A 13,661-nucleotide genomic window follows, 5' to 3' on the forward strand; every position below is an offset into this window, starting at 1 on the left:
GAGCTTCAGATACTTTTCTTTTTGTCATGTAGAAATCATCTTCAGGTGAAGAGTGAACTTGCTTGAATTACTAGTCATTGAGGACACAAGTGGACATCTGTGTTTAGCGAGAGTGACCTATTATAACACCCTAATTCCTTATTACATCACAGGCACTTCTCCCAATTCTTCTATCTCAGCTGCAAGATCCGTCTCTTCCTCAATAATCTCGCCCATTGTTTTCCTCCCGTCCTTGTCTTCCTTGAAATTTGCAATTCTTCTTGCTATGATGTCTCTATTCTGTATTTGATTGACACTTCCTACCCATCTTCTTGGATTTTCTCGGTTGCTCAGTGTCCTTTTTGGACATATTTGTAAGATATTCCAGGTTCCTCTTGGGAGAGCTCAGAACTCTTCAAATTGTGGAAGTGTGGACCACATTTTTTAGAAAACTGGGCTTGATAGAATCATTGACCCTTCCCCTAGAACATGGGATGGTGATATATGGTGTGAATTATCCCCACCCCATTCATAATGTATCCTCCAAAGTCTAGATTCTGACTCAATATGATCCAAGAACCACCTTTTAGGACACGTCCACCAAACATACAGAACCCCATTGTGGAGATCTGTTTAGGATATTCCAGGTTCCTCTTGAGAGAACTGAGAGTTCTTCACATTGGGGAAGTGTGGACCAAGGTTTTTTAGAAACTTTGACTTGATAAAATCATTGACCCCTCACCTACAACATGGGATTGTGATATACGGTGTGAATTACCAACACCCCATTCATAAAATCTCCTCTAGAGTCTACATTCTACTCCAATATGATCTAAGAACCTTCATTTTGGACATGTCCATCAATCAAACATGAAGAACCTTGAAGAGTCCTTTACCCTACAATTAAAACAAGTCAGTCTTTTTGTCTAAAGTCTTCTCACTGTTCCTTTCAGCCCTTGTTTATAGATATCAGCATGGGTGATGACCCATATAGATATAGGTCCTTTAAGATGTCCACTCCTGAATGGCAAATCTGCCTCGTTATACCGAAGAAGATTTGCCCTTCAGAAAAGTTGGGTCATAACCCATTCTGGTTGGGGGAATGGTCTCCATATTGCTTATGCTCCAGCTTTTCAAGAATGTGATCTGACAAAGAAATTTGACAGAAGAAGACGCCTCAATCACTCTAGGTGATTTTTAGATGAGATGTTCTTTGGTTGGTAGAGATGATGACTAATTTATTGAAGACAAATGAGGTGGATGAGTCTTCTGCTGACCATTGTGTTGTCTCTCTGATCACCCTAAAGACCTAAATGATCTCTTGTGCTCTTCTTCTTCAGGTGCCGTTTGCTATCATGACTGATGGCGAGAGAAGAGAACCTTTCCAGCCGCTGGCCGGAGATGATATCAGGGTTCCTATACCCCCCATGCCACCGGCGGGGGATCCCGGAGAAGAAGAGGATGGGGGAAGTGCAGAAAAATCAGCTCTGGGAAGTTTGGGCTCAGGGGAATCTTCAAGCAGAAGTCGGGAACAAGGTCAGGGCTCTGAGGAAGGTGAACAGGTCCCGTACCCAGCGTTGGCTCCCACTGTATTCTTCTGTCTTAAACAAACCACCCGTCCACGCAGCTGGTGTCTTCGACTGGTCTGTAACCCATATCCTTTCCTGGAAATTCTCTAACGTTCTCCAACATCCCTCGTCCTCTCATGTAGGAGGAGGGTCCTGGTAGGAAGGATGGTGTTAATGATGATGATACAGTTTCTCTAATTTGCCTGCATTAAAGTTGCTTACGCTTTCCTTGGATCGAAGTTTATGCTGAAGGAACAGGGTTTCCAACAGGGGGAGCATGATGACTGCTTAGGGCCTTCAAGTCGAAAAACAGATGCAGCAGAGCTGAATTTGTCTTTTAACTCCTGGAAGCTGCATTCCTCCTCGCATTGTGATAGCTCTCTGAAACAAGATAATGCAGTATGTTTTCAGTACACAAGATATACCCAGTGACAAACTCAGACCTGCTACATCTGGGATGATGAGAAACGAAAGTCATTCCGAGACAAAATATCTGGGAAACCATGCTCTTTTATGGTTGGAAAAGAGTAGAAGGTTGATGGTGACCTCCTTGGGAGAGGGCTTAGTGTTCCGCACGGCTTTATGAGGATGGCAGTCAGAGTCCTGCTCCTTTACATTGGATCTTTTTTAGGTTTTGTGCTTTGTGGTGATGTTTTTGAAGAGATGTGGAACAAACTTGTTGAGATCAGACGTGTCCTGTTCTTCAATGGGTTGACCTTGTGGGTTCTTTGATGTGTGAGAGTCCTAGGTCGATAGGACTGGATTTATGGGAGAATGAGAAGGACAGTGCCCAAGGATAGCAGAGATTGTGTGACTCCAAATGATTTTAATTTATCTATCTATCTCTTATAATCTATTTACCTTTCTTTCTTTCTACGTATCTATTTTATCTATCAATATCTCATATCTATCTCTCCCTATCTATCCATCCACCTATTGATCTCCTATCTATCTATCTATCTATCTATATATCTCATATCTATCTATCTATCTATCTATCTATCTATCTATCTCTAATATCTATCTATCTCTCATATCTATCTATCTATCTATCTATCTCCCTGGCTCCACAGTTTCAGGAGTCCTTTTTGTTGACACGGTGTTCATATGATAAGATACCGCTATTAGGCTCCATTCAGACGTCCGCAATTGTGCGTAACGGGTGCGGACCCATTCATTCTCTATGGGGCAGGAATGGATGCAGACAGCACACAGTGTGCTGTCCGCATCCGAATCTCCGGAGCGTGCCGCCCATCTTACTGTCCGCGGCTCCGGAAAAAAATAGAACATAAAGCAATTGCGGACAAGAATAGGCATTTCTATGGGTATGCCGGCCGAGTGTATTGCGGATCCGCAGTACACCACGGACGTGTGACTGGACCCATAAACTGCGCTTCATAGGGCAATCTTGTCGCCCTGATTGTATTCTACTATATACAGCAGAGCTGGATTTGTCATTTGCCATTGCATTGTCAATGCCTTAAGACAGATGTCAGCAACCTCTGGCTGTTTTGAAACTACAACTCCCAGCATGCACGTCTACTGGACTGTTCTCTTAACACCTATAGAAATACACAGAGCATTCTGGGGCTTGTAGTTCCACAACAGCTGGAGTGCCGAGGGTTGCTGATCCCTGCTCTAAGAGAACCTAACTGAGCAGGTTCACCACCAAACGACAAACCCGGCTCTGCTACGCATAACAGACTCAAACGTAACCAACCACCTATTGTCAAGAAGCTTCTCTAGAGATTCTTATCCCCATCATTGCTGCGGAGGCTGAGCGTTATCCCCTCCCCTGCACGTATAGATATATTACATACGGACGTCACGGTGGCTGAACGCTGGGCCGTACCACACGCAGTCAGCTGAACCGGCAACGGCGGGGTATTTTAACTGCGCATAGCCCTGGTAATCACCAGGAGATAATGAATGTCATGCAAACAGCGCGGAGGCCGATCATAACTCTCCGGACGATGCCTTGTATATAAGAGGCTGCGGGAGGGACAACTTTTTCCATTATATGAGAGTGATTTAGTAAGAGCGTGTCCCTGCAGCTTCCTAATTGTGTTAGCCATGGCTGGCGCGCGCTCCGGGAGAGGGACGCTGTACGCCATTAACCATGCCGTCTCCCCTGCCCCTTTAAACAGCGTGACATCATTAACTATACGGTGCCCATATCGCCATATTAGGCAACAGCCAGCACCGGACGGCGGCGGGGTACAGGGAAGAGTTCAGCGATACTCTGCAGCGTCTCGCGGAGGCCAGGAAGGAGCACGCGCGGGGATTGTATATAGAGCGCTGTCTTTTATACACATGGATGGACTGTTTGCCTGTCTGCTTCACGAAGTCCAGGAAACGTCTGCGCTGATTGATGGCCTGTCCTGATCCAGACTTTGCATGCAAAGACCCCATTCCCCTTCTTCTGGCAGATCCTGTTTTCTCCATCCTGTCCTGGCGACGTGTGTGAAAGCGAGAGTGTCAGGCGGGATCAGTCCTGGGGGACTCTGGGAAACAGGCCGGGTGGAGAGAGGATATCTGTCGCCATGATAAAAATGAAGGCGCCTTTCAGCAGCTGCTTGACACCAGCAGGAAACAGGAGGTTCTGCTGCCCCCCTCCCATTTTCACTTCTCTTGTAACACTGTAGCACTTGTGGAAACCACAACTAAGGGATGAGACCCCCCTGGATTGGGTCCCCTTTCTCTAGGGGGGGGGGCGCACGGTGGTATGCATGGCATGCTGTGCCGGGGTTGGCACTAGACCAGCAGCAAAATACATGATGCAGAGGTTATACCTGGAGCCTGCTGACAGCACATGCTGCCATTGCATTGTAAGTCCAATAGACTTGCATTGCAACAACCATTGCAGCCCGATGGAAGATGGCAATTAAGTTTCTGCCAAGTTTATAGCTGACAGCAAGGGTTGATTCTGGGGGGGCAGCAGAGGACAGTAACCCGCAGTGACTAATGGAGGGGCATACAGTACATTAGTTACATTACGTCTCTAGTACGCAGTCATTGACATTGTTCTGCTCACCATAGAAGTCAATGGAAATTGCTTGTGGCGATGATTGGTATTGACTTAAATATGTGTCGTGTGACCTGCTGCACCGATTGCCTGCCACATACCGTCACTTAGATCATAGCTACACGTGGGGCACTGCATTGTCCAATCTAGGAAGCTGAGATAAGAGGCGCTGTCTGTTAGGGACCCCCAAACTGTGAAGCCGCAGTAGCAGTACCTTTGGCCGGAGTAGGCGTTAATTTGGTCCCACTGCAAAGTTGCCCGGGGCCCCTGATTCTCCAGGACCTCCGAGGATGGGAGCTCGAGGAGAAAACTAACAACTTTGTAGTATTGGATAATTCAATTTTAGTATTATACGAGAACTATATGGTAGTATTATATGAAAACTACAGTGTAAGGTAGTATTATGTGAGAACTATATGGCAGTATTATGTGAGAACTATATGGCAGTATTATGTGAGAACTATATGGTAGTATTATGTGAGAACTACAGTGTAAGGTAGTATTATGTGAGAACTATATGGTAGTATTATATGAAAACTACAGTGTAAGGTAGTATTATGTGAGAACTATATGGTAGTATTATATGAAAACTACAGTGTAAGGTAGTATTATGTGAGAACTATATGGTCATATTATACTAGAACTATATGGTCATATTATACTAGAACTATATGGTCATATTATACTAGAACTATATGGTCGTATTGTGTGAGAAACTACAGTATAAGGGCTCGTTCACACGAACGTTTGTTTGCGTTCCATATACGGGCCGTTTATTGCATTCTGTATACGGTCCGTATACAGAACCATTCATTTCTATGGGTTCGCAAAAAAATACTGAATGTACTCCGTGAGCATTCCGTTTCCGTATGTCTGCATTTCCGTTCCGCTACATTTTGAGCCTTGTCCTATTATTGTCCGCAAATCACGTTCCGTGGCTCCATTCAAGTCAATGGGTCCGCAAAAAAAACTGAACACATACTGAAATGCATCCGTATGTCTTCCGTATCCGTTCCGTTTTTGCGGAACCATCTATTGAAATTTTTTTTATGCCCAGCCCATTCTTTTCTATGTAATTACTGTATACTGTATAGGAAATGGCCGGACTGGAAGGGGGGGAGAAAAGGGGGGCCCCTAAGGGTAGGCCCACATGACGGGGGGTTTGGTTAGGGAGCCCCAGGGAGATTAGGATTGGGGTAGCAGGGGGTGGGGTGGATGCAGGAGGGTCGTATTGGTGGGTTTGAGCAGGAGGGGAGGGGTGTAGGGGTTAAATAGAGTAGGGGGAAAGTGGACGGTAGCCATTTTGGTTACCTGAGAAAGCTCCCTCCCACCCTCCCTTTTAAGTTTGGCTGGGGGGGGGGGCGCGCGAGGCGATGTGTGCATGTGAAGAATGGATCGGTCTTGTCACAGTGGCGTTGGCAGTGGGGGGTCCTTGGAGTTGGTTACGGTGGAACTGGAGGACATTGGGAGGGCCCCCACGGTTGGGGCTGGACTCCCATGGTGGCCCTGTTGAGGGGGGGGGGGCCATTCTGTGGTGCTTCCGAGCTGGGGGTCACGGCTGGAGGCAAAATGGCTCACCCCGGGTCAGCAGCTGGGGGGTTTGTGGGCTCCAAGGACCTCCCCCGTTAGGAGGAGTCATTGTTGGGAATTTTTCATGGTTTATGTTATGTTTGTATTTATATTAATAAACGGCTGCTGTGGCCAATACATTCCAACAGGTGTCCGAGTCTTTTTGGGATGGTTGGGTGTATTGGTATATTGTGTGGGCTGAACAGGTGAGAGCAGGTAGTTGTAGTAGGGGCGAGCAAAATATAACCAATACCCCGTCATGCCAAACGGAAAAACGGAACCGAAACAAAAAATGGAGCAACAGATCCGGAAAAAACGGCCCGCAAAACACTGAAAAAGCCATACGGTCGGGTGAAAGAGGCCTAAGGCTACATGCACATGACCGTATTTTGCTTTCTTGTGCGTTCAGTTATTTTGCTGATGGGATGCGGACCCATTCATTTCAACCATGTGCTGTCCGCATCAGTATGTCCATTCTGTAGCCCCGCAACAAAAATAGTGCTTGCCCTATTTTTTTTTTTCTAGTTTGCGGACAAGGATAGGCATTATTACAATGGATCCGCAAAAAAAACGGATGCCATACGGACGCCAAAACACATACGGTCGTGTGCATGAGGCCTAAGGTAGTATTATGTAAGACTATATGGATGTATCATACCAGAACTATATGGTAGTATTGTGTGAAAAACATATGGATGTATTATACCAGAACTATATGGTAGTATTATATGAGAACTACAGTGTAAGGTAGTATTATGTGAGAACTTTATGGAAGAATTGTGCCAGAACTATATGGTAGTATTGTGTGAGAACTATATGGTAATATTATGTGAGAATTATACAGTATATGGCGGTATTATGTAAAAACTTTGGAGTATATGGCAGTGATGTGAGCTTTTTTAAGGAAGAATTATTTGGATACTTTATATTATTGGATCATTACAGTGTGGTATTATGTGTGCTGTATATGAGTATTACATTAGCACTCTATGGCGGTTTTATGGGATATGACAGTACAAGAAAAAATGTCTTAAAATGGAAACTGAGGGGAACCTTACTTTGCTTGTTGCTTAGGGCCACTTTCTAAAAAAAATAAAAAATAGCCCGCCAAACGAGCGGTCATTCCATGATGCCACAAGTAGGACCACAGTGCGAGGACCTGAACAAGCAACTCCTTGTATCACATCTTCCTTGAGTGTGAGATGGAAGACGGAGATGGCCTTGCATTGTCCTCTCCTTCCCAGGTGACCACCTACCTACAGCAGCCATCCAGGGCTTATCACTAAGCTTTTCCTTCCACCTCAATGGTATAGAAATATGCATTGTGTGACTGTATGCGATTTAGGGTTTTTGGAAAGTTGGGAGACAACCTTTCCTCAGTTACCTAAGGGCAAGCACTCTAAATCAAAAATTTTGTGGCAGGCATCTTGGCTTTAGCTTCTCCGGGAGCCTTACTGATTCTGGTCTCACCTGTTGGACACTTGCTTCGCCCAGCTTGTCACGACCATGTGCCCAGCTGGTCCCAACAGCGGTGAAAGGATCTAATACTCGTCCCCAGAAGCCTAAATAATCCACACGTTCCTGACTCTGAGGGACGGATCTGATTTCAAAGCAAAAAGATGCAGCTGCTCGGGAGGCCTGTGTGAGGATCAACCATGAAGAGACCCCACTCAGGACAGCGACCACAGGGCCTCCATAAACATGGGAAAGTATAGGAAACATCTTAGGGGGGGCTCCCCATATGACAAACTATGAAATAATTCCTGTTTCAAAAAATATTTAATTTTTTTTTTAATAAAGCAAGATTCTGTAAAATTCAACGATCTGGGACCAGTGGACCTTCTAGATTATAATTTCTTGGAGGTCCTCAGTGGGTCATCTCCAACTTTTGCAAAAAAATGTATAAGCTGTTCTGGATGTTGACATGCTACTTGATTGTTTCCTATATTGGTAAAGGGGACTTACAGCCTAGGGGCCCATAGCAAAAAGACAAAAGGGGCCCAACTATTTTAGGACTGGAGCGACTGGAGCTTGTTGCCCTCCCATACCCTTCCCATACAGTGGCCTGTACCGCTGAGTGTTATAGGGTGGCCTGAAATTTTTTCTGTTTTATGGTCGCGTGAACATCTGGGAGCTTTTCCATTACAAAGAGAAGGCCCCTGCTGGTGCGTCATACCTCACCCTCCTAGTACTTGATCAACCAGTGCTCGTTGCCCTCCTACCCCATTGTAGTTCCATGTAAAGAGTAGAAAGCTGTTTTAGGGTGGTCTGACCATCTTGATGTTCTAGGATGGCCAGAACCTCTTGCTAGTTTAGGGTGGTCCGTACCGGCTTTTGCTCTTTTGGTGTTGCATGGACCTTTTGTAGTCAGAACCTCTCATTGTTTTAGGGTGGCCTGAACCTCTTGTTATTTTAAGGTAGCATGAACCTCTTACTGTTTTAGGATGGCCAAAACCTCACATTGGCTTAGGGTGGCCAAAACATCTCACTGTTTTAGGATGGCCAAAACCTCACATTGGCTTAGGGTGGCCAGAACTTCTCGCTGTTTTAGGATGGCCAGAACTTCTCACTGGCTTTAGGGTGATCAGAATGTCTCACTGTGTTAGGATAGACTGGGCCTCTCGTTGTTTTAGTGTGGCCTAAACCTCTTACTATTTTATGGTGGCCAGAACTTTCCACTACTTTAGGGTGGTCTGGACCGCTTGCTATTTTACAGTGGCCAGATCCTCTCACAGTTTATTGTAGGCTGAACCTCTTGCTGTTTTCAGTTGGCTTGTTGTTTCAGGAGGACTAGAACGTCTCACTGTTTTTGAATAGCCAAATTCTTAGGTTATTTTAGGATGGCCTGTTCCTCTTACTGTTTTAGAGTGGTGTGAACCGCTTGCTGATTGAAGATGGCCTGTACATTTTGCTGTTTTACGGTGGCCAGAGCACAAGCTTTTTTAGAGTGGCTTGTTCCTCTTGCTGTTTCAGGGTGGCTACAACTTCCCACTGTTTTAGGATGACCTGTACCTCTTGCTGTTTGAAGGTGGTCTGATACTCTGCCGATTATAAGTGAACAAGCCCTGGCTCCTCATAGACTACCTAGCTGCTTTCATGGGGTCAAAAACAGTCCCAAAAATCCACAAGACTGGGCGTTTTATTTTATTTTTACAATTGGGTTTGGGACTAGTAGTAAATATTCATTAACATGGTTTACTGAATATGACCTAATATCCTATGTTATGAGATACGCTTAGGTATGAGAACCTCCGTGCCTTGTGCCTCAGTGATATCATGGCCCATGCAATACTTACAAGCGCACATTTTGCAGACCTTTCTCATTGTCTTCCAGAATACATTACGCGGCAGGCAGAGACGACTTGTTTTGCAGCATAAGTGCTGCTGTCAGGTCTGGTTTAGCTTTCGTTCCTGGGGTTGGCGCGGTGGCATTGAGGATGACAAAAACACCTCGAGTGGTTGAATTGGCATAAGATTGTGTTTTTAAGACCATTTCTCACTAAATAAGAGGCTTCAATGTATCTGAAGGTTCTTTTCATTGCAAAGTTTTGCTGTGGAATATAAAGTCGTTTAACCATTTGGCCACTAGAGGCGCCCTCCCGTAGAGGCACGTTGTGCTTTACCTTCTAGTCTTTATAGAGCGTCTGCTTTTGCACTTAAAAGTTCATATATAAATCCAGCCTTGGAAGAAACAGCTGAAAAAGGCGACATTTCACTATAGGATGAATCTGGAGTGTTTGATGAGAACATGGCACCTTATGTCGTCCTCTGACAGCTGCACACAACAGACAGTAGTCTGACACTCCGCAAACACTGCAAAATGCTTCAAGCTGCAGGAGCGCCAGAGCTGCTGCCCTGACAGAGATGAACCCGCGGTGCAGAGGCATTGTGACGTCACTATATGGCACCTATAATGGTTGGAGGTTATTATGTAGCAACAGGCCCTGTGACAGCAAGAGGACCACTATCTCTGAGCTTAGGTTACAGATAGTACTGCCTCCCTGTCTCTCCCTGTAAATAATGTTGGTACAGATAGTACTGCCTCCCTGTCTCTCTCTCTCTGTGTAAGTGATGTAGGTACAGATAGTACTGCCTCCCTGTCTCTCCCTGTAAATGATGTTGGTACAGATAGTACTGCCTCCCTGTCTCTCTCTCTCTCGCTCTCTCTCTGTAAGTGATGTAGGTACAGATAGTACTGCCTCCCTGTCTCTCTCTGTAAATTATGTTGGCACAGATAGTACTGCCTCCCTGTCTCTCTCTCTCTCTCTCTCTCTCTCTTTCTTTTTTTCTCTCTCTCTCTCTCTCTGTAAGTGATGTAGGTACAGATAGTACTGCCTCCCTGTCTCTCTCTGTAAATTATGTTGGTACAAATTGTACTGCCTCCCTGTCTCTCTCTGTAAATGATGTAGGTACAGACAGTACTGCCTCCCTGTCTCTCTCTGTAAATGATGTAGGTACAGACAGTACTGCCTACCTGTGTCTCTCTCTGTAAATGATGTAGGTACAGACAGTACTGCCTCCCTGTCTCTCTCTGTAAATGATGTAGGTACAGACAGTACTGCCTACCTGTGTCTCTCCCTGTAAATGATGTAGGTACAGATAGTACTGCCTACCTGTCTCTCTCTGTAAATGATGTAGGTACAGATAGTACTACCTCCCTGTCTCTCTCTGTAAATGATGTAGGTACAGATAGTACTGCCTCCCTGTCTCTCCCTGTAATTGATGTCAGTACAGATAGCACTGCCTTTCTGTCTCTCCTTGTAAATGATGTAGGTACAGATAGTACTGCCTCCCTGTGTCTCTCCCTGTAAATGATGTAGGTACAGATAGTACTGCCTCCCTGTGTCTCTCCCTGTAAATGATGTAGGTACAGATAGTACTGCCTCCCTGTCTTTCCCTGTAAATGATGTAGGTACAGATAGTACTGCCTCCCTGTCTCTCCCTGTAAATGATGTAGGTACAGATAGTACTGCCTTCCTATAAATGATATTGGTACAGATAGTACTGCCTCCTTGTCTCTCCCTGTAAATAATGTAGGTACAGATAGTACTGCCGCCCTATAAATGATATTGGTACAGATAGTACTGCCTCCCTGTCTCTCCCTGTAAATGATGTAGGTAAAAATAGTACTGCCTCCCTGTGTCTCTCCCTGTAAATGATGTTGGTACAGATAGTACTGCCTCCCTGTCTCTCTTTGTAAATGATGTAGATACAGATAGTACTGCCTCCCTGTGTCTCTCCCTGTAAATGATGTTGGTACAGATAGTACTGCCTCCCTGTCTCTCTTTGTAAATGATGTAGATACAGATAGTACTGCCGCCCTGTCTCTCCCTGTAAATGATGTAGGTACAGATAGTACTGCCTCCCTGTAAATGATATTGGTACAGATAGTACTGCCTCCCTGTCTCTCCCTATAAATGATATAGGTACCGACAGATAGCATTTCCTTCCTGTCAAAACTTTCTGAGAAACAGACAGGGCCTAAAAAAAAAAGGGATTGTCCTTGCCCTGAAGAAACATGGCGGCGTACCGCAGTCAGGCACCTCCCAGGGGCCTACTGCTAAAAGTTGTCAAGTATGCCTGTACCCCAAGTGCTCGGGCGATAATGTAAACCTTCAGCATCTTCCTTCATATCCATAGATTTGGATGGATCACAGGTGTAGTCCCAGTATAAGGTTGTCACTGGTTCCCTGGCCTCCTGCCTCTTTTATATGAGTATTATTAGTGTACAGTGGTTTGTGCATCTTGTCTTCTTCAGAGCAAACACGAGCTGAGCCTGGCTCCTGATGGATCTGATATTTGCACACCTTCCACCAGCGTTCCCCAGCACCCAACCATTTGCAATGCCCTGATTGTTTAAACATACGTGCTGTTTGCACGCTGACATCTCCCTTCCTTCCCTGGCTGGGCAATTAGGGTGATATATCGATGCAGATAAACCCCTTTAAACAACTTGCAATAAGCATTTATACCCTGTATCTGTGATGGATGCCGGTGTCTGAGCAAGCACACCGCCAGGACTGGAAGCTTGCACCTGGGCTGATGCGGGTGCTGGGCCTCCAAACAAAAGCAGAGAAGTGGGTTGATTACTGCAGAGAGTCATCCACTGAGTCATATGTGCAGATCATGCACTACCGACTTTTACAGCGTTCAGAGGGGGGGTCTTGTTAGTGCATATGTAGCAGAGTCCCTTGGGTGGTGGTTGTCAAGCATCCATAATTGGGAAATTCACCTAGAACTGTATACGACAGCTTCCAGAATTTACTGTGTAAGGCCTCCTTCAGATAGGCGTCTTACACTTAAAGGGGTAGTCTAACTTCAGCAAATGGCATTTGTCATGTAGAGAAAGTTAGTACAAGGCACTTACTAATGTATTGTGATTCTCCATATTGCCTCCTTTCCCTGATTCATTTTATCTATTGCATTGTACACTGCTCGTATCTAGAGTTTAGGAGGAGAGATGCTGCGCATGCGTGCCTGTGCGCACTCCCATGGTCCCGGCCATCAGAGCGTCCAGTGCTTTTTCCTATAGTGTGCAAGCACGACCACTGCTGCTGGATTGCAGGGTGGTCATAACCCCTGGATACGAGCTGTGTGTAATATAATGGAAAATGAATCCAGCCAGCAAAGGAGACAATATAGACAATCACAATACATTAGGAAGTACCTTGTATTACCATTCTATTTACTGAAGGGAGACAACCGCTTTAAGGCTGCATTCAGGCAACCATAATGTGGCCCATTTTAGCGTCTGTATTGTCAAATGACCCAAATTTTCCACTTCACTTGAACTGCTGGGAGTCAAGACCGCCACGGTTCTGTCTTTTCCTCTCTTTGATACTTACATTTTATACTCCTAGTTACCTCCTCAGCTCTTATTCTTTTTGTTGCCTCATTACTTTTTCCTTTCTTTGTTACTTCCTCACTTCCTTCTTCCCTAATTATTACAGTCTCTGTTCTTCCAGTCCTTATTTTTTCCTCACCTCTTATTCTTATTGTTTATTCCTCTGATCTTCCTTTCTTTGGTATTTCCTTGCCTCCTTTTCTCCCCATTACTTACTCAGTTCCCCCTCTAATTGTTACTTCTTCCCCTCCTCTCCTTGTTACTTCCTCCCTCCTCCTCTTCTTGCTACTCATCCCCTCTTCCTCGCTTCTGGCTCTCCATGTTACTTCCTCCTCTCTTAATCTCTTCTGTGCTTCTCCTCTCACTTTCTTCAGTATTTTCTCATTTGCATGTCTCCTCTACTTCCTCACCTACCCTCTCCTTATTTACTTCTTCCCCTCCTTCTCTCCTTGACGTTTTCTCCCCTTCTGCTCTACGTGTTACCTCCTCACTTTCTCCTCCTCTCATTACTTCCTCGCCTTTTCTTCTCTCCATTACTTCCTTTTCTCTCTTCATCTTACATCTTCTTCTCCTCTCATCTTCTATCGTGGCTCTTCTTCTGTTCTTGTTGTGTCCTTTCTCTCCAATGTTCCTCTAAACGCCTTTCTTGCTGTCGTATCTTCTTTCTTCCGTTTCT

General features: G+C 45.2%; 1 protein-coding gene across 1 annotated transcript in view; it reads left to right on the forward strand.

Annotated features, from left to right (window-relative positions):
* Positions 1-13,661, forward strand: part of LOC122945504 (voltage-dependent T-type calcium channel subunit alpha-1H-like) — a 201,318-nt gene that overhangs the window by 2,273 nt on the left and 185,384 nt on the right. Inside the window, exon 2 of the mRNA XM_044304567.1 lies at positions 1,320-1,633. Coding sequence (XP_044160502.1) covers positions 1,335-1,633 — 299 coding nt within the window. The 5' untranslated portion in view covers positions 1,320-1,334. The remainder of the gene's footprint in view (positions 1-1,319; positions 1,634-13,661) is intronic.

Source organism: Bufo gargarizans, chromosome 8 (assembly GCF_014858855.1).
Source record: "Bufo gargarizans isolate SCDJY-AF-19 chromosome 8, ASM1485885v1, whole genome shotgun sequence".
In the NCBI taxonomy this organism is placed as follows: domain Eukaryota; kingdom Metazoa; phylum Chordata; class Amphibia; order Anura; family Bufonidae; genus Bufo; species Bufo gargarizans.